The sequence below is a fragment of the Sabethes cyaneus genome, chromosome 3, assembly GCF_943734655.1.
Source record: "Sabethes cyaneus chromosome 3, idSabCyanKW18_F2, whole genome shotgun sequence".
NCBI classification, from domain to species: domain Eukaryota; kingdom Metazoa; phylum Arthropoda; class Insecta; order Diptera; family Culicidae; genus Sabethes; species Sabethes cyaneus.
In genome coordinates this window covers 172,349,933-172,371,421 of record NC_071355.1, presented here as the reverse complement: position 1 = coordinate 172,371,421, position 21,489 = coordinate 172,349,933, and the positions used below count along the sequence as shown (strand labels likewise).

General features: G+C 41.1%; 1 protein-coding gene and 2 non-coding genes across 3 annotated transcripts; all 3 read right to left on the bottom strand.

The window, feature by feature from the left end:
* Window positions 1–651: 651 nt before the first annotated feature.
* Trnap-ugg (transfer RNA proline (anticodon UGG)) lies at window positions 652–723 on the bottom strand. The gene has a single exon. It is a non-coding gene; the product is annotated as a tRNA-Pro (tRNA).
* Window positions 724–9,168: 8,445 nt separating this feature from the next.
* Window positions 9,169–9,240, bottom strand: Trnap-ugg (transfer RNA proline (anticodon UGG)). Its single transcript has one exon. It is a non-coding gene; the product is annotated as a tRNA-Pro (tRNA).
* Window positions 9,241–14,863: 5,623 nt separating this feature from the next.
* On the bottom strand, window positions 14,864–18,294 carry LOC128740418 (uncharacterized). The gene is made up of 2 exons (XM_053835957.1): window positions 16,219–18,294; window positions 14,864–15,097 (listed from the first exon to the last, which is right to left on the bottom strand). The coding sequence occupies exons 1-2, from the start codon at window positions 18,292–18,294 to the stop codon at window positions 14,864–14,866; spliced, it is 2,310 nt and encodes a 769-aa protein (XP_053691932.1).
* Between the last annotated feature and the right edge of the window lie 3,195 nt (window positions 18,295–21,489).

Below are 21,489 nucleotides of genomic sequence, written 5' to 3'. Positions count from 1 at the left end.
CTTTCTTTAATGCTGATTTACGTTAATGCTTCTATGCATCAACAATGTTATTATAGGTTTTATAAGCATTAAGATTGCTAATATACAAAATTTTGGCACTAGGGATGCGGAATTATTTTCAATATACGGTTTTAGATTAATGCTTATGGTTACTTGGGTTACCAGTTGGCATGGAATCTGATCATCGAACGAGCTCAAAAACGTTTTATGAGGCTCACGTTGAGAGATCTACCTTGGCGTGATCCAGTAAATCTACCGCCGTTCCCCGATAGATGTCAACTGCTGGGTCTCCAAACACTCGAGCGTCATAGAAATATTAAATGGCTAGATCGATTCACCTACAACCTTGTCTGTCTTAAACTTTCGTGCGTCGCAACGCTCACTCCGATCGACCGGATTACTGCAGCCGCGATTCCACCGGACAGCCTTTGGATCTGACGAACCAAAAGCTGCCTATATTCGAACTTTCTCCGCCGTTGAAAGTCTATTTTAGTTTAACGAACCGCCGTATAAGTTTGTACATGAATTAAATAGTGTAAGATTTTTATGATCATTTTAACTAAACAAATAAATAAATAATTGAAGACTCAAGTTAAAACTGCTTTATTAAATCATGTTTGTAATTTTTAGACAACCGAGTAAAAAAGTACTGGGCTCAACCGGGATTTGAACCCGGGACCTCTCGCACCCAAAGCGAGAATCATACCCCTAGACCATTGAGCCGTTCGATGGTTAGAACTCAATAAAAGCCATTTTTAATTTCAGTTAATTTCGCTGTCCACTTTTTGGGACAGTCCAAATAGAGGGGTCATTATGAACCATTTAGACAGGGTAACCTGTTTTTCAGCGAGTCTGTGGGGTGTTTTAAGGTCTATGTTAAGAAATTAACACGATATTTTTCTTGAATTTTTTATAACTTGTATGTCGATTAAGTCATTTGTTTTATTTTATTGACGTAGGACTACGTCTTTGTTTACTATACTGGGACTGGGTAGCACTTTGTGAAAACGAAAATAGAAGTGTAACGTTTGAATGAAAGATTTCAAACGCTAATAACTACTAAACTACTGAACGGAACTGAACAACTTGTATGCCGTTGGATAGATAAAATGACCAGCAATTTTATGGAGGGGGTAAGAAAGCAATTTTATGGAAGGCGTAAGAGGGGGGGGGGGCTTCTACACCAATGAAACACAAATTTCAGAGGTGGGCACAATTCCGCTAATCCGCTAACAGCTAATTAGCTCAGCTAACATTTTGGTTAGCGGTTAGCGTTTTCGCTAATTTTTAAAACCGTTAGCGTTTTCGTTAGCTTCCGCTAAATTTATGTGCCGCTAAATAAACCGCTAACTTTTTTTTAGCAAAAGAAAAATTGTGAAATAGGAATTTCCTAAATTTTCTTTAGAGCAATTGACACATTCCAGCGTTACGGGACACAATTAGCACCCATTTTTACTGTGAGAAATGCTTCCTGTTTCATCAGCTTTTTGGCAAATACCTTGTAAAATAGTTGATTAAAGAAGACATGATCTTCCATTTGAATTCCAGGGATTTGATGAAATAGCAACTGATTTACATAGTAGGGATGGTTTCCCGTAACGCTGGAATGTGTCAATTATCTATCAATATTACCCATAGATCTGGATCGTAGAGTCCCAAAATTTCATAAACTTTTGTACGTGGGCACAGTTAAATCACCTATAAGCTCAGAAAATATCAAGAAAAATTTTTCGATTTATTTATTTACTTCACTTATACATCACATACACTATTTCGAAAACTCATAAGTCTTGAACCAAGCATCTTTGAAGAAATATTATGAAAATGTAACAAAATTTTCTCAATAATAATCTCAATAAAAATAACAATCTCAATAAAGCTTAGAAAAACTATACTCTACCTTATGGAACATTTCCAAAATATTTCTTTCTTGTTTCACAAGCTGATCACTGTGTGCTTGTTAGGGATTAAAATTTCACGATAGTGTTATTTCTGAGTGATGACCAAAAAAGTCGAATTCATAAAATATTCATAAACAGCAGTTCCCCGAATAAGGTCGTGTTGGTCGAGCTAGCTGAGAAATCCCGGTGTATGGACAGCATTACCCATCGCCTTATTCGGAGATCTCCTGTACTACTTCGATAATTCAAGCACGCAACCAAGCATGTATTAGAGCATATATTTTTAAGTGAATACGTAAGTAAATTTTATTGGCAATCCAGAAAAAATATAATTTGGAAAGATGTTATACAAAATTTTCCAGTGATGGAAAACTCCAAAGAAAAATCGAAAAAACTATAATAGAGGTTTTCCGTCAGATCATACCCCTCCTTTTCTTATTTTTTCTCGAAAGTACTCCCAATACGAGTGACAATGGTGCAAAAATATATTTTTTTCGTTGACTCTAGAATTTACTACGATTTTTTAAATAATGCGAATTGCAAGAATGTTGAGTTTCTTTTCGCCAAATCACGAATGTTGAGTTTTAAAAAATTCGTTTCGGCTGCACTGTTTACCAAAATTTTCAAATTTTCTGGCAGCATTGCACAACAGTTTTTGACATATGTGTATCAGCGGTAGAGTGAAAAGGACAAAACAAATGAAAAGCAAATGATTACCTTCTTTTTCATTTCATTTGGTGCTTGCCACAAGAGTAAAGAGTGGTACAAATGGTTTCGAAGTGGTGAAGAGTCAAAACCGAACATTTACCTAGTGAAAAAAAAATTTTGACGGAAAACCTCTATTCCACTTCACCATTTTTAAATGTGGTTATGTTCTTCAAAACAGTTTTTTTGTGATAGCCTGCAATTTTTTCACGAAATTATTTCATGTTTTTCCAGGTATATATTTTTTCTTAAAGCTTTGCAACGAAGATTTTGTTTTTTTCTAAAATTGGTGTTTAAAAAGTATTGCAAAATTTGCGCCGTTAGCCAATTTAGCGGTTAGTGGTTAGCGTTAGCTTTCGCTAAATTTTTGGTTAATTTAGCGGTTAGCGGTTATCGAAACTAACGTTTTGAATTAACGGTTTAGCTGTTAGCGAAGCTAACATATCGGTTAGCGGTGCCCACCTCTGCAAATTTCCTTAAAACTCAAGAACTAATCAAGCAAATGGAACCAAATTTGGCATGTGGTGGTTTTTGGAGGCATGAATTTATTTTATGATGGTTTGAGACCCTGTAATAGAAGGGTAGGGACTTTAATACAAATAAAACAGAAATTTTTGCGTATGTGCAATATTTTCTGCTATGTAACAAGCGGCAAGCTGTGAAAGTAAACTATTAAAATCTTCTCAGAGCAAAAGACAGTGAATCAACGCGGCTAACTTACGTTCCTGTTCCCATGTATGAAAAAGAGAAGGATATTCGAATGGCACGCCATATTTGCGATGAACATGCTTTGGCTTTAATGATATTTGTAACCAATAACCCTTTTAAAGGCCACAAGCGACTTAAAGTAAGATTATTGAAACATGTCAAACTACATATAATCATATTTAATACAATAATATGTCGGCTGGTCATTCATTACTATTTCAACCTTTATGATGCACATAAATGATTTTTAAAAGAAATCTCTATATCTCAATAGCTGCTGGTGTTGTACTTATGAACCCCCGTCCACGTATTTTCAAAGCCACCTATGCATTCAATGAAGAATTGAATCTGAATATTTCGCTCATTTAAATATTCACTAAAACAATGGCACTCACAGATTATTATAAACATACATATGCCAGAAATGCAGTTTACATTAGTCTTTGATCTAATGATCTGATATAGTCCTACGTCACCCTTTCGTACAACCCTTAGGGCTGTATACCTTGTAGTTTTTTTTCGTCATCGTTACCATATAGCCTTCGAGGCTAGTTTAGACGTCGTGAGGAGTTAGAACAGCTATTCCACGCTAATGAGACGCGCAAGTTCTATGACAAGGTGAACTGTAAAGGTAAATATTGTAAAGTATACACTCCGAAGCCTAACATGTGTAGGGACCAGGAGGAAAACCTGGTCACAAATGAGCGTGAAATGGGAGACAGGTGGAAACAATTCTTCGATGGGCATCTCAATAGCGATATAAATGAAGGAGACGGAACGAAAGTTAACCTAGGAATGCCTACAAACGATAACAGCGTGCCGGTTCGAAGAGATCCGGCGAGAAATCGATTAGCTGAAAAATAACAGAGCCGCCGCGCTGTAATTGCCGCGGCATTACGCTGATTAAAGCCGCCTTTCTTGTTCTTCCAGATTTTGTTACATCCTTTAGCGCAATAGCAAGACAATTCATACGGATCAAATTTTCACTCTCCGACAAATCTTCCATGCATTTGGGGCGAACTAGCTACCGATTGAAAGCCCCATTAGAAAAAGTAAATAAATAAATGAATAAATTCTCCAGAAATGTCGGGAGTACAACGATGAGTTGATATACTATATTTGGGATCTCTGGTCACAACCGCACCGACAATAACACAAGTAAGGAATTTCAACGACACGTACAAGCTGGAAATCGAACTTATTTTCTCTTCCGTAAAACGCTTCGAATAAGGAGCATATGCCGCCACACAAAGCTGACGATGTACAAAACGCTAATTAGACCGGTAGTAAGGTAGGTAAGAACATGAGACTAACTATTTTTAGTGGAGTACATACGAAAAGCGGAAAGTGGCGGAGGCGAATGAACCACGAGTTGCGCCATTTGGAAGTTTCCATCGTACACCTGGCGAAAGTGGGGAATCTACCGTTGGCCGGTCTTGTCGCGACAATGTCGGACGACGAACCCCCCCCGGCACCAGGAATAGTACTAGACAGCTCAATCCCAGGTATCTTAGATGTCGCATATCGCTTTCAACCTGGTCATTTTGCCCGCTGGGCCCCTCTGGTCGTGACTCGTGATGTCAGTCTGGTTGTCGTTTTCGCTGCACTGTGGTCAAGCATCCTTAGACGTACCCGGTTCACCGTAACCTGTCGATTTTCGATGTCCGATATGTCCAAGTGTCCAATAGAAATCACTCCAAGCAATACTTGTAGCCCGCGATTCATACATCTCCATCACTTTCTGCTTTCAGTTAGTACTCCACCAAATGTCGTACGTAGCACTTAAAGTTCAAATACGGTAATGAGAGTATTCGAGTACTTCTAGCTCAAGTTAACTTTGTATAAGGCTTCAAATCTATATGGATATTCATTCCAACACGACTCGAGCGTATCGCCAAGACGCGCACGAAACACCAGATTACTCGGAAACCCATATTCGTGCATCACATGGAATAGCCTTTCTCGATCGATTTTATCGTATACTGCTTTGAAATCAACCAATATGTGACACGTGAATGCAGGGAATTTTCGACATTTCTGTAAGGTCTGTCTGATGGTAAAAATTTGGTCCGTAGTGGCGCGAGCTCGCACGAAGCCCGCCTTATAATTCCCGGTTAATCCTTGTGCTATCGGTGACAACCGGCAGAACAAGATCTAAGAACATTTCCCAGCGTTATGCCCTTATTTGCAGCAGTCAAGCAGATGGGACACACAACTCCTTCCATTCACTCCTCCGGGGCTTTAACTCTTCTTAAATCTTGAAAATAATGCTGGTTACAGCCATGGCCAGCATTTCTCGGTCATGTTTATAAAACTTTGCCGGTATGCGGTCTTTACCAGCAGCGGTTTACCTAGCATGTAGCAACCTTATTTCTCGTTAAACTTCGTTAACGTTAAATGGTGTACGTGTGTGATTAGATAACCTTCCCTGTTCCCAATGATCCCAAACTAGGCTCAAAGTCGCTCTAAAGCCGTTTTAAATGCCAGAATAGGTCAAAAAACATAATTTTTCGGAGCCGGATTTGCCGCGATTTTTTTGCTGTTGGAATCCCGAAAGCCCTTCAGTCGCTATTGACGATCAAGGGTTTCACTCCAAAGCTTGGTACTTTTTAACTGGTGAACTCAAAAGTAACCTGTAGAGCACTGAATTGAGAGACTGGCCATGCCACTCAAACGCGCATAATTAAACCAAAGACACTCACTGATTACGTGAAACGTGTATCGCTGGTTTAGTGATGACAAGTTCTCGCGAGCTGCTGGGTTACTATGGCCAGTCTCTGTATTCAGTGCTCTAGTAACCTGTGTATTTTCGTCTCTGAAAGACAGCCGATAAACTCGTGATACGAAAATTGAAAAAGTTTCTTGGGATAGAGGAAAGTAGACTACTGAATACAGGGACTCGCTATGGTAACTCAGTAGCTCGCGAGTACTTGTGATCATTAAACCAGCGACACACGTTTAACGTAATCAGTGAGTGTCTGATTGATGCGTTTAATGATGCGAGTTTTTGAGTGACATTGCCAGTCTCTCACTTCACTGCTCTAGAGGAAAGTATAGGTAGCCTACGCTCAGTAGTAAATCCATAAAACATTCTCTCTTCAGAGTTACCTTTATTTATGATGGAACTCTCCGTTTTCAAAATTTAGCGGATTTGAGTGTCTCGGCGCCTCTGTAATCTACAGTCTCTGTACTAGAGTCAGTAGGATCGTTGCACTAGCCCCGCAATTGTGCTGTACTCTAGCAGCCGGCTGCGAAGCTTGTCATTAACGAATGGTTAAAGATGTTTAAAGGGTATCCCACATCAAATTGTACCACGAAAGAAGTGCTAGAAAATTACTTATTTGACCGATCTAGGGATGGAAAACTATCATTAATTACTGATAGTTTTCAGTAACAATAAAATCACTAAGTATCAGTAAGGTTTCACAGTTATTGATGCTTACTGATACAGTTATGTCGTCCCGTTAGAAAAATCAGTTGGATTAAAGTTAATGGTCGGTAGTTGCGTACCATAGACGAGAGTGACACAATATGTCGTCGTTGTCGTCAGCAGACTAGAGCCGGGGTGGCTCGTGCTGTTTCAAGCAGTCGTCTCTATTCAACTCGATCTTGGGCCATTCGTCGCAAATTTCCCAGTCGTCTCAAAAGTCATAAATCACTTTCGACTAGTTCAAGCCATCTTGCATGTTGAGCTTTCGTGTTTCTAGTGCCGGTGGGGTTGTTCAAAAGAACTGTTGTCGTTGCTCTGTCGTTCGGCATCCTTACGTCGTGCCCGGCCCACCGCAGCCTTTCGTCAGATGTATATGGAAGCCTCTGGGATTCTCAAGCAGTGAAAGTATGTCGTGATTCATATATTTCTACCCTTGATGAAAATCATGCATCTCCTTTCGATACCCGCTGGTCGGAACACCGCCTCACGAGTGATGTCGAACAGCGTACTGGACCTTGTCCCAACCCGCGCCGCGTGTCGAAGGGACTCGAGAGTGTCCCCGAGACGTGCGAAACACATCACTCGTTCCAATGTAGCTCTGATTAGTCGCGTCAGTTTATCCGGAAAACCGGTTTCGTGCATCATGTGCTATAGCTGGTCTCGATGGACTGTATCGTATGTTGCTTTGAAATTAATAAAGATGTGATCCGAGGATTTCTGCAAGATCTGTCGGATGGTAAAAATCTGGTCGGTAGAAGCGCAAGCCCCCATGTAGTCCACCTGATAAATTACAATGTAAAATTACAATGAAAAATGCAGTTATTACAATTTTCTTTTTTTTTGCTACAATGCCGTGATGGGTGAAATTACTGATATTTACTGATAGTTATCAGTAACGTATTGAAACTACTGATAGTTATCAGTAACGATTTTTAATGATAGTTCCCATCCCTAGACCGATCCTTTTCAAACTTCCAGATAACAAAACATAACCCACTAGTAAGCTTTTGGCATATTTGTTTCATTCAGCTTCAATATCATAACCGTATGCTCGCGCCTTAACTGTGTTTGCTGTAACTCAAAAAGTTTTGTATTACCTAACTGCAGCTTCATTTGTACGGAAACCCACTTTTTCTTCATACTTGACCTCCTTGGGATGCTTTTGTAGGGCCTGCTTCATAATAGCCTAGTATTTTTCGATGGGCCTTAGTTCCGGTGCGTTGGAGGCGTTCATGTCCTTGAGTACGAAAGTGACTCCGTTGGCTTCGTACCATTCCAATACACCCTTTGAATATTGGCACGGAGGTAAATCGGGCCAGAAGATCTTAGGACCCTCGTGTTGCTTCGACAGAGGAAGCAGACGCTTCTGTAGACACTCCTTGAGGTAGATCTGTCCGTTTATAGTCTCGGTAGCCACGAACGGTGCACTCCGTTTGCCACATGATGTATTTCTTGGCCAAATCATGTATTTCTCGCGAAATTTTTCAAAAGGACCTAAGTAACAATGAGAGATTCTCTTCGGGTCTCTTCTCTCGCTTATCACGGCGATGCAAAGGCACTTTGATACATCAGCTTTGCATGAATCGGTTGCTGGCGTCACAAGCTAACTATTCGTTAAGAAAACTTTGGTTAAAATGCGTTTATGTCGCTGCAATAATCAGAAGATAGGAACATCAAAGAGAGTCTCTCAATATTGCTTAGGTCCTTTCGAAAAGTTTCGCTAGATTTCTTGGCAAACTATGAAAGTTTCTGCATCCTTACTTCCTCCGGAACATCAAACTTGTGCTGGGCGGTGAAGTACAGTAGCCCCGGAAGCTGCCGGAAGTCCTTTTGATGTAAGTCTCATTATTCATGATGAGAGAGTTGAGGATTTTCCAGGTGCTTTCGAAAATAAATTCGCGACGTTGTTTTTAGGGCGACGCCATTTTTTCCAATTTTCTAAAAACTGACCGCGAAAAAAATAGAGCGTACGCAATACACTCTAAACTACTTCTACTCAAATTTTCCCAATGGGTAATTTTCTACAACGATTCTTCCGTGGTGCAATTTGATGTGGGACACCCTTTAAGCTCAAGCCTTTGCTTCTTCTATTCTGCTACGGCGGTATGTAGGGCACGGGAGGGTATTTTCAGCCCGTTAAGCGATTGCATCTATTTTTTCGGCCTATGGCCTAGTTCTAGTAGAAGAACAGGTGGTTTTATCGTTCTTTGAATAAAAAATAGTAGTCTTGATAAATAGTTATAACATAATAAAATTGTATGTCGGCAAAGTATTTTTATTGGCGAAAGAAGAGGCAAATAGGCTGAATTCAGAAATTTGCTGAAAATACCCTCCCGTACCCTAGTTAATTTATAATTGAAAAGTTATGTTGAATTCGCTTTAAATAATGTTTGCAATTTTTAGAAAATTGAGCAAAAAACATTAGGGCTCAACCGGGATTTGAACCCGGGACCTCTCGCACCCAAAGCGAGAATCATACCCCTAGACCATTGAGCCGCTCGATGAACAACGTTCAACATGAGTTATTTTTGTTTTCAATTCATTTTGCTTTTTTGGTGTACTGTCGAAATTAAGGGAGTCTTAATGAACCATTCAGTCATTGGAGCGTACAAACTTGTTTTTCAAGTCTGTGAGCTGTTTTGAGGTTTGTGTTAAGCAATGGAACTATAGTTTGTAGGTGAAAGGTGTTGTAATGTTGTGAATAACAATAATCTTCTGTTTATTTAAGCAGTTTTGAATTGATTCTACGAATTGTTTGCTCTTTAATACTAAACCTACTAACTGAACTGCACTAATATTTTTTTTTGACATATAAAATTCGCCGATAGACGCGATAGAAAAATTAATAACAGCGTAGCAAGCATTGCATAATGTTTTAAAAATATTTTCTAATAAAAATAGTTAAGCGTGTTGTAATGTTGTGGAAAGGAGCTAAAAATTATAGGGATTAAATGACGTTTTTTCGCCAGTCGCATTGCTAATTTTCTACTGGTGGCATCGTAATTAGTCATAATGTATTTCTATTCTATAAAAATTAGAGTCACAACTTACCATTTCACTACAAACTAACTGCAAAATCTCTCTTATCCATTTATGATTGGTCGTAACTCTTGGTAAGCAATTTTTTATTGTATTAATTTCGTCTGTAGTAACCTAAAATACATACAATACAAATTTCTCTATGTAGTATAGATATATCGAAACTGAAAGCACACTTGCGTACTCGAAATCCCTGGCATATGCAAACTTTTCCGGTTATAGGCTTAGTAGTTTTCGAGTTTTATGAAGGACGGGTTGACTGATAGGTTAGCCACAAAGCCATTCATTTTTATATGACCCACATATATGCTGCAATAAAAAAAGGGAAAATCTTACCAATCTAAACTGGAAGACCGTCACGTCCATTTGTGACGAAAAGTCAATTTCCTAGTCACCCTCAGAATTTAATACTGGACGGAATGTAATACCGCTATCAGACACGGAAACACTCGCGTCGCGCTGTCACGATGAGTGTTGGCAGTCATGCCCGAAAATATATGAAAATATTCGCACAGATCAAAATGCAGCACTTCAATCAGTTTCTCTATCTTCGGCTGCCACGTTATTGCGCTTTCGTTTTACTGATACCTAGTTCGAAATTGATTCTGAAATATGGGCGATCCATAATCTCTTGCATGTATAGAATCCAGTCAGAACACTGGTGAGCTGAAATGGAATATTTTTGTGATACAACTGCCTGCAACAACTTGAGAATGGTTCAATTACTGTGCGTAATTCGAATAAAAAGATTTCCGTTTGGGTAACAGCATAAACAGTATAAATATTTTAAATAAAAGCATCCTGTAAAATGCCACACGTAACTTTGAAGATCTCGTGTTCGCGTATATTTTTGTAGAAGGAAGCATTATTCTATGGATTTTGTAATGTAAATGTCACAAATATGAAAAAATCCATTTTTCATCTATTTTTACTGAAACACCTTCTATTTTTTTGTTTTGATTAGGCCATTAAAAATATTTTAAAAAGTTTTTGTCCTTCCGGTATACGGCCACTGAAGAGGGGGGGGGGGGGGTGGGGGGAGGGGGCGAAAAAAAACAAAGTGAATTTTTTAATCGAGCAAAAAAAAACTTGGGTTTAAGCATTTTTATTTAAAGTTTAAACATGAAAACCGAATCTTTTCTTGCTTATAATATATACGTTATTATTTTCTATGCAAAAATCTACGAAAAAAAGATAAAAACAAAGGAAAATTTTTTTGGACGATTTTCGGAAATTCCATTGTTAGAATTTCCATTTTTGTTTCGTGCTAGAAGTTAACTCAACTTGTACACCTATTTTTCGAGTTTTTCAGACTGAAGAGCCAACAAACAATTGATTTTATTAAACAAATTTTGACTCATTTCCTACAAATTATTTTCCTGCCCCCCGATTTTTCAAGCCAATTTCCAAGGGGGGGTGACAAAAACTTTGAAAATGATTTGCAATGGCCTTATTGTCACTTTAACAGCTTGGGTCATTCGTGACTTTCTGTTTGGGGCTGGGATTTGAACCCGGGTCCTTGGAAAACTCCTCCTTGTAAAAGGCGGAGAGAGCCAAGTCACCATTCATATTTCAACATCTAAAAATTCAGCAATCCGTCAAGTTTTCGGTGTGAATTTGAATTTTGGGGTAAAATTTACCACAATGTATGACCAACGTAAGTAATTTTTAGTATTCTTTAGGTTAAATATAACTTATTTATAGACATAGTTGGGTAATTTATAGACACAAGTCGTGCCTCTTCCTCGATCAATTGTAATCGAACCAAATCAAACCCCCCTCTCGCCTTTCCGCTCTTTCTCCTGCACTCTAAAATTGCATTACTTTCTTCTACCGTTCCTTCGTCAATTGTAAAAGATCTACCGTTTTAAAAAATATTAAATTATATGCCTGACCTCATTTCAACCTCAAGATTAATACACGAGGTTGGTATCGAAAATTCATTACCTCTGGAACTTTCAAAGTACCCACGTAACAATCCTAAAGCCGCTTGATTTTATTTGAAATTTATAAATTGCGGTATTAGTCTTTACCTCTGGTTTTATCATGGTATTACGCAATATCAAGATGATACAAGTCTAAAACTAAGCTATAATACCACAATAAAACTGTTAATAAATTAAATTTATTGATCCACCTATCATATTCATATCCACGATAAATATAGTGCGCATATGCCGCACAACAACGGAGACTGTTGAAACTTTATTAGTTTTTATTCTAAGGAATTTTCAATTATGATCGCTATGAACCAAATCGATCAGGATGAGCTGACAGTAAAACTTTAACTTCTTTGCTCACGGATATATTTTGAAGTTAACAAAGCTGGCTAAATGATTTAAATTTCAGAGCAAGCAGTACGCTTTATTGCTTTATAGCGAAAAGTTTCGTTAAATTATGGCGGTAGGTGTCAAAGTAAATTCAAATCTTTCACCCTTTGCTTTAATTACCAGTCACAATCATTGTTGAAAAGCGTTACGCACGTACGATATCCTGAAAAAAGTTATTCCAAATCTTCTCTGAACGTTGCTTGAAAGTATCTACAGTCAATCCTTTAGTACTCCCTAGTTTGCCTAGCACGCAACTCCATGCATAGAAGTCGAGAGTATTCAAATCAGGCGAAGAGGCAGGCCAATCTTTCGAAAAAATAAAATCCGGAAAATTATTTTCACATCAAGCATGTGTAGCTTTCGCTTGGCGAGACGGTGCAGAATCTCGTAGGAAGCGGTATGGTGCATTCTTGGTGTTTTTTTTTTTGACAATGGGAAGCAAATGGTTCTTTAAAAAATTATTTGCATACTTACTTACTAAATTGGCCGAACATCTTACGACAAGGCCTGCGCAGTATAATTTCTCCATCTATTTCGGTCCATGGTAGCTGATCTTCAGTTCCGCGCGCACCAAGTGCTTGCCAGATCTCGCTCCACCTGGTCTTGTCACCTCGCTCGCTGTGCCCCTATTCGTCTTGTTCCTACCGGATTCGATGCGAAAACCATTTTTGCAGGATAGTTGTCCGGCATTCTAGCAACATGTCCTGCCCAACTTGTCCGTTCAGCTTTAACTACGTCCTGAATACTTGGGTCGCCGTAGAGACGCGCGAGCTCGTGGTTCATTCTTTGCCTCCATATACCGTTCTCTTGCACTCCGTCAAAGACGGTTCTTAGCACCCGCCGTTCGGAATTTCCACATTTCGTGTTCGTAGAGGACAGCCGGTCTAATTAGCGTTTTGTACAGTGTGCACTTTGTACGGGGGCTCAGATTATTCGACCGCAAATGTTTGTGGAGTCCGTAGTAGGGCCGACTTTCGCTGATAATACGCCTTTTAATCTCACGGCTGGTATTGTTGTCCTCTTTTGCCAGTGAGCCAAGGTATACGAACTAGTTGGCTACCTCAAACTCATCCCCGTCGATTACCATGATACAGCCCAAGCGGACCGTGTCGCGCTCGGTTCTGCCCGCCAGCCCGAAGTATACTTCGTTTTAGACGTATTTATCCACAATCCAATCTTCTCTGCTTCGCGTTTTAGTCTGGTGTACTGATCTTCCATCGCCTCAAATGTTCTGCCGACAGCATCCACGTCGTCAGCAAAGCAGATAAATTGACTGAATTTATTGAAAATTGTGCCCCGCATTTCGATCGCCGCTCGTCTTGTAACACCTTCAAGCGCAATGTTAAATAGCAGGCAGGAAAGTCGCCTGCTAGATTCGAATGGGTCCGTTTTCGTTCAAAATTTTCCATAGCTGTTGTCGGTTTACGCTATCATATGCGGCTTTGAAATCGATGAACAGGTGGTGCGTGGAGACTTGGAATTCGCGGCACTACTGGAGGATCTGCCGCAGGGTGAAGATTTGATCCGTTGTAAACCGACCCTCCATGAAGCCGGCCTGGTAACTTCCCACAAATCTATTGGCTATTGGAGATAGTCGGTAGAAGATGACTTGGGACAGCACTTTGTAGGCGGCATTCAGGATAGTGATCGCTCGGTAGTTCTTACAATCCAGCTTATCGCCTTTTTTGTAGATAGGGCAGATAACCTCGTCTTTCCACTCCTACGGTAGTTGTTCCGTATCCCAAATCTTGACAATCAGTTGATGCAGACCGCCGGCCAACTTGTCCCGACCCATTTTAATAAGTTCCGCTCCAATCCATCCTTTCCTGCTGCATTGTTGTTCTTCAGCCGCTGGCTTCTTTAACTTCCCTTATCGATGGGGGTGGCACATCTTCGTTGCTTACTACACCAAAGTGGTCACTTCCTCCACTATCATGGTCTTCTGCCTGCACACCATTCAGATGTTCATCATAGTGCTGCTTCCACCTTTCGATCACCGCACGGTCGTCTGTCAAGATACCTCCATTTTTATCTCTGCACAATTCGGCCTGCGGCACAAAACCTTTGCGAAATCCGTTAAGTTTCTGATAGAACTTCCGTGTGTCGTGAAAGCGGTACAGCTGCTCGAGTTCTTCGCACTCCTTCTCCTCTTGGTGGCGCTTCTTCACCTTGAAGAGTCGGGTTTGCTGTCTCCGCTTCTGTTTGTATCGCTCCACATTCTGACGGGTGACTCTACGCAGCATTTGTACTCGCGCTGCGTTCTTCTCAGCCAATATCTGCTGGCATTCCTCGTCAAACCATTCGTTACGTCGATTCGGTGCCACACGGCCTAGGACGTTCTCCGCTACGCTGTTAATGGCTGTTTCCACGGCATTCCAACAGTCCTAAAGAGGGGCTTCATCCAGCTCCGGCAGCGTGGTTTCGAGAGATAACGCGTATTTTTCGGCGACATCCGGTTGCTTCAGTCGCGCTGAATTATACCGTGGCGAGCGCCGGTATCGTATCTTGTTCACAACAGATAGTTTTTGACGTATCCTTACCATCACTAGGTAGTGATCCAAATCGATGTTAGCGCCCGGATAGGTTCTGATGTCGATAATTTCTGAAAAGTGCCGACCATCTATCAGAATGTGGTCAGAACGTGATTTTGTCTGGTTTGGTGATCTCCAGGTGTACCGATGGTAGACGTTATGCTGGAAGAAGGTACTACGTATGGCCATGTTCTTGGAGGCGTTCGTAGTGGACAAGTCTTAGGCCGTTTTCAGCGGGTGTGCGCTGAACCGTTCAATCACCAGTTTGAATTCTTCCTCCTGACCAACCTGAGCATTACAGTCCCTGTTGGGGGATGGGATCGTTGCCTCCAGTGTTCGATAGCTCTTGGTGGGTAATTGGGGATCCAGCCCCCAGCATCGACGGAATTCTGCCCCCAGCAGAATGACCAGTTCTCCGAGTATTATCAGGTAAAATCCAGAGGATGGAACCGCCTTTCGGGAATGATGGCCAGTAAAATCACTCCATGCACAGAAAAGATATACACTTTATTTACTGCACAATTAACGGAATCGAACTTTAATAAAAGCAATTTCTTATCATAGTTGAACACTTATATATAATTAGACATTTAACAAATAAAACCCAGCATGCGATTCCATCGCCCATGCTATCCGATGGTTGATTTGGATGCGACTGACTTATTGCTCCAGCAGTAAGCCGAAGGGATCCTTCGGGCTAATCATGCGATGTTATTTCGGTGGTCCAGAAATGAGATAAACTCTCCGCTCTTATCAGCATCACCTCTGCACTGATGAGTTGGTTGGATGTGATTTCTGCGTTGATCGATTGGTTTGATGCTATCTCGTTCTGTGATATATGCGGATGCGATCTCGTTCTGTGATATAATATTGTCATCGAAAGGGTTGTAGTGCTGGGTGGGAAACCGTACTCCTTAACATCCTCACCCACCCAGAAATTGTACGCATTTCTGAAAAGAAAGAAAGCAGATCCTCTTCGACGGGACGGGATTTTTGGGAAGGATATCCCCTGAATTTTCATCATCCGGTGCCGGCAGGATACGAAATTTCCCTGCTGGTTGCACTGAAACTTCCTGTGGCTGCCTTCAGGTTGCCTGTTGAGGGATGTAGCTTGTAGAACGAATAAGTTGTCCTTAATAACGGCCAGCCTTCCATCTTCATTAGCGAATACCGGCTGCAATTGTTTGTTATTTCATTCAAACCTCACCCACCGTTGGAGGGAGTAGTTGGTCTCAATCCAATAGACTAGTCTTTTCATAATAGTTGCATAAAATTTACGCCGATGTAATCAAACTTCCGTGCTTGAAGGCTTTTTTCTAATGTATTTGACGACGAGTTAAGATTCTGGATAACCCTTTCAATGTCACTGGCACCTTTCATCGAAAACCGGTTGATGTAGAGCTTTAGTGGTTAGATACGGGGTGGGCTTGGCTCTGTCGCCGTATTGAAATCCTGGGTTTATGCTTCTTGGTATGGTAAGTCTCGCAAAGCTGCACCGAAGTAGTGGATCCTTTACATATTCCCAAGCTGCCGGTATTTAACCTTCCGATGTGTTCCTTTTTAGAGAATTTTACCCTTGGCCAACCTTTGTCCGGTTCCTTGGAGTCGTCGACATAGGATGTCCATTGATTCGCACGATTTCGATAAAATGTCTTCCTTCTTTGGTAGGATGACGGTGTACCAACCGTCTGAATGCCGTCACACAGTTCACCGGATTGTTTCTTCACCGTGGATGTGCCCAGTTTTCTCGAAGTGGATATGTTGCACCTTATTTGTGAAGATTGAGTTTGTTCCGAAAACCCGCCGCAAATCACCCAGCCAAACACGGATTCCTTTAATAGAGGCAGTTGTTCTCCCAATGTAATTTTTCGGCCGCTTTCAAAGAATTCAAAGAACGCTTCAATGCCGAGAACCATGTCCACACCATGGGACTGAAAGAATGCAGGGTCTGCCAGATTAACACCGCTAGGAAATTTCCACCTGCTCGTATTGATTTTTGTTGCCGGGAGATTTGCCGTTATTCTTGGGAGAACTAGGAATGTAAGTTCACGGGCGTATTCTGAAACTCGAGAACGCACCAAGGTTCTTAAACCTTGCTTCACCGTTGAAATAGTTTGACCAATTCCAGCGACGGTTATATTAACAGGTTCTCGGTCAACCTTTAACCGTTGGGTCAAGCGCTCAGTAATAAAGTTACTCTCCGACCCAGAATCCAGTAGAGCACGCGCCTTATACTGATTCCCATTATCGTCTTCCACTATGACGACAGCTGTAGCTAAAAGCACCTGAGATGTACACTGACTCGCTGCAATAGATACGCTTAAGTTTGAGACTGCCATATTCATGCCTTGGGTAGGAATTGGATTGGATGATTCCTGTGATAGCGCAGAAGGAATTGGCTCGTTATCCTCCACATTCGCAATAACCTTGGTTTCCCCTTCCTTTGACTTGAAGCATACTAGCGTATGGTGGCGGCCGTTGCAGATTCGACAGGAAAATTTAGATATACAATCCTTTGCATGGTGTCCGGTCCGAAAACAATTGCGACAAAGACCATGAGTTTTCAGTAGTGTGTCGCGTTCCAACACCTCCATTTGTTGAAACGTGGGGCACTGATATAGTGGATGATTCAACGTACAAGCTACGCAGCGTCCCCCAGACGCTTGATTGCAAACTTTGGCTATTGGTTGGTTTTGCCTTGGTAGTGGTTGTTGGACACCCTTAGTGTCGCAGAACCTGGATGGTAAACAATCCAAAACCTGTACTCTGCGCCGCAGAAATTCCATTAAATCCACTAATGTATCCTGTTCCCTTGTTAATGATACCTCTTCCCACCCTCTTCTAGTGACCGGATCCAATCGCGCAGTGAGAATGTTTACTAGAAGGAGGTCCTTGTAGTCCTCCGGTTGGACTATTTGATCCAAGGTTTTAACTATTCTCTCGGCACCTTCGACGAGAATATGCAAGTCGGCTACAGATTCCTTGTTAAGTGTGGGCAGATTAAAGAGTGCCTGTACCTGCCGTTTTCTAAGCTGCTTGCAGTTGTTGTAACGTTTTAGCAGCAAGGCCCACGCCACCTGATAATTAGCCCTCGTAATTTGTAGCGGATCGATGAGGGTTTTTGGCTCTCCCTGTAGGCAACCTTTTAGATAATGGAATTTTTCCACTTCGGGTAAATCTTCTTTCCAGTGGATGAGCGACGTAAACAAATCCCGAAAGCTCAACCACTCATCGATGTCTCCATTAAAAGTTTGCAGTTTTATTTGTGGCAACCGAACGTGCTCGATTACACTGTGCGTCGAAACATCTCCTATCCTGATCGACTGCTCGGCTTGTGGTTCCTCGAGCAGCTTGATTTTGTCCATAAGGAAGGATTTAACCTCGTAATAGCGGTCACTAAATTCCATTCGTTCCTTCTCCAAACCGGCGGTTTCTGGATTGAAATCCTCGTGGGCAAAGATCTCCACCAACACATCGCTGAATCCTTCCCATAACTTATCTAGCTTGCAAAACCGAACTTGGATTTCGCTAACTGTAGTAGAATCCTTAAAGGCTTGCATGAATCTCCAAATGTCATTGAAAGATAGCTGGATCTCCTTCATCCTTGCGGTTAGTGCCTTCATGGAGGGCACCTTCTTCGCTGCTGGCATTCCCAAGAAACATTTTTGTTGTACAATAGCTTATCAAGCTCTTGTTCCACGGTAATCAGCTGCACTATAGTTTAATAAGCTATTATACAACAAAAATGTTACTTGGGTTGTGTTGGCGTTTAGTTAAACGAATGAGTAGAGGAAATAGATGTGGTGTAGTAGGCTATAACGAATCCTAGCTAAGCTAGGCATATACTGTAAAATTTCACTAACCCACAGAAAACCCAGCTCCGCCTTCCGTATATAAGAAATGTTCTCGAGCCTTGTGATGTCAATAAATCAATCGGTAACACACACAAAACCTTTCCGCCAGAAGTGACCGAATATTTCACCAAGCAATAAGCCGTAAATCCGAACGTTGATTAAATTATCCGAACAACAATCAGTTGCCTCATAGGCATCAAGGCTCACCAAGTTTGAAGCAAGACGAAGAGGATTGATTTTAATTTAGTGTATTATCTGCATGCCTAGCCACAGCAGTACATATACTAAGTTTTTTTACCTTAACGAAATATTTGATGCGCCTCCTCTCCGATGCTTTAGAATACCAGCATGGACCAATCCAGGTTGTCCAATCTAGCCGGTTAACCACTGGACAGCTAATTGTAGTCTCGAGAAATACTATGGCGACGGACAGCGTCACCGGCAATGGTATACCAGTTGTATTGTGAGCAATTGGGTCCTTTGCTCGTCCACTCGACAACCGATAAAATCCAGATCCGTAGCTGACGAATCTGCTCGACTAAGTCCAAGCCAAGATGATAAAGCGGCAATGGCGGCTGACCCAAATCCCGCCAGGTTCCAGAGGTTGATCCTATTGTAAGATGAAGTGATAGCAATGGCGGTCCTCCCAAGCCATGCCAAACCTAGGCGCGTTGATTCCTTTGTGCGGTACAATAGAGGCGGGAACAATGGCGGTCCACCCAAGCCACGCCGATCCAATTAGCGTCCAAACCAAATCGTACGAGTATCGACCCTGTGTCGATGAATCCAACTTCGAACCGGGTTCCGATCCGGTTCGAAGGACCAAAATGTTGGGGGATGGGATCGTTGCCTCCAGTGTTCGATAGCTCTTGGTGGGTAATTGGGGATCCAGCCCCCAGCATCGACGGAATTCTGCCCCCAGCAGAATGACCAGTTCTCCGAGTATTATCAGGTAAAATCCAGAGGATGGAACCGCCTTTCGGGAATGATGGCCAGTAAAATCACTCCATGTACAGAAAAGATATACACTTTATTTACTGCACAATTAACGGAATCGAACTTTAATAAAAGCAATTTCTTATCATAGTTGAACACTTATATATAATTAGACATTTAACAAATAAAACCCAGCATGCGATTCCATCGCCCATGCTATCCGATGGTTGATTTGGATGCGACTGACTTATTGCTCCAGCAGTAAGCCGAAGGGATCCTTCGGGCTAATCATGCGATGTTATTTCGGTGGTCCAGAAATGAGATAAACTCTCCGCTCTTATCAGCATCACCTCTGCACTGATGAGTTGGTTGGATGTGATTTCTGCGTTGATCGATTGGTTTGATGCTATCTCGTTCTGTGATATATGCGGATGCGATCTCGTTCTGTGATATAATATTGTCATCGAAAGGGTTGTAGTGCTGGGTGGGAAACCGTAAGGGTAAACGGGGTAACAACGCCCGCCGGGGTAAAACCGCCCACCATGGATTTACAGGGCCTTGCTCAAATTGGTGTTAAATGTTGATGACAGTCATATTACTGAATGCGTACGCAATATTTTACAATACCTTGTACAGCAATATCGTATAAACTATCGGAGAAATAAATAAAAATAGATTTTTCGTTATAATCGTTTCGTTTTTTATAACTTTGTTCCCGCAGAACTTAGGGTTTATTTTATTCAAAACGTTAAAACTTTCAGTAAATCCAACCCACATCGCTTCTCTGATCCTGTCTTCAACCGACAGTACCTAAATTAGGTAACTGTTCATGCAATTTTGTTGAAATAAATAGTGAAATGTGTAAATCGGTCATTTGGGGGTAAAACCGCCCACAATGAACGGCGCAAGACCGTCGTGTATAATGCTAGTGCGATAAGGAGATTTTTAAAATAATAGCATGGTTTGGACCAAAGAATCTCAGATTTACATAAAACAATATAAATGTGCTTAGTTTATAGCTGGTGGACTGTTTGGAAAAATCTAAATCGCAAATTTTCCCTGCGGGCGCTATGGACATTTTCTTGTTTTCTCGGATATAGCTTTTTTAATAATTCCTCCCTCTTGGAACAAATAACATGGAATAAACATATTTTTTATGAAAATATAGCAAATTATCTTAGCAATGGAAAAGTAATATGTATCTGCTCTATCAATCAGAACAATTTGAAATGTCAAAAAATGACCTACCGGATCAATTGCAGGAACTTTAATACCCATAGTGTTATATTTTATCTTAGATCCTCTCTAGTCCTTAAAGATTGACTCCAGGATGCCTAACCCGATCCATCTTGTTGTCTAAGGAAACTACACGGTATCAATTTCAAGACTGTTGGGACCTATATTACTGATATTCTTCCAATACGAGTGGTTGCCGGACACTCTTTCGAACTTGCGAATCTCGGGGAACTATGTATTGTTTGATAGCAAACTGATTCAATTTGTTTAAATTAGATAAATTCATGAATCCAATGCCACCAGTTTCATTGAAATCGGTTGAATATTGTTAAAGTTATACGCTATGGCGGTTTTACCCCGTTAGTGGGCGTGTTTCACCCCGCATGGAAAAAATACTCTATTTTTTGGACGTGTTTCCAAATCGCAATAAAAAATAGAAAATCATTACAGATATTTATGTTTTTATTTTTTGTATGTAGGTAATAGATCAATTGTTCATTTAAAGCAGATAAATTAGAAATTGAGCTACAACTTTTTTTTATACAGGTGGTTTTGCTTAGGCGGGCGGTCTTGCCCCGCTTACCCTTACTCCTTAACAGTCCCTGATGACAATTTTGACATCATGTCTTGGGCAGCGGTCGTATTCACGCTCCAACTGCGCGTAAAATTCGTCTTTGTCATCATCGGTACTTCCTAGGTGAGGGCTGTGCACGTTAATTATGCTAATATTAAAGAATTGGCCCTTGATTCTTAATCTGCACATTCGGTGGTTGATCGGCCACTACCCGATCACCCGCTTCTGCATCTCGCCCATCACTA

What these genes read in the sequence shown, in the direction of transcription:
- LOC128740418 (XM_053835957.1), bottom strand. Translation starts at nt 18,294, where the DNA reads ATGCCAGCAGCGAAGAAGGTGCCCTCCATGAAGGCACTAACCGCAAGG. An exon ending in CGGACAAAGGTTGGCCAAGG is followed by an intron (nt 15,098 to 16,218) that starts GTAAAATTCTCT and finishes CATTCCCGAAAG; the next exon opens with GCGGTTCCATCCTCTGGATT.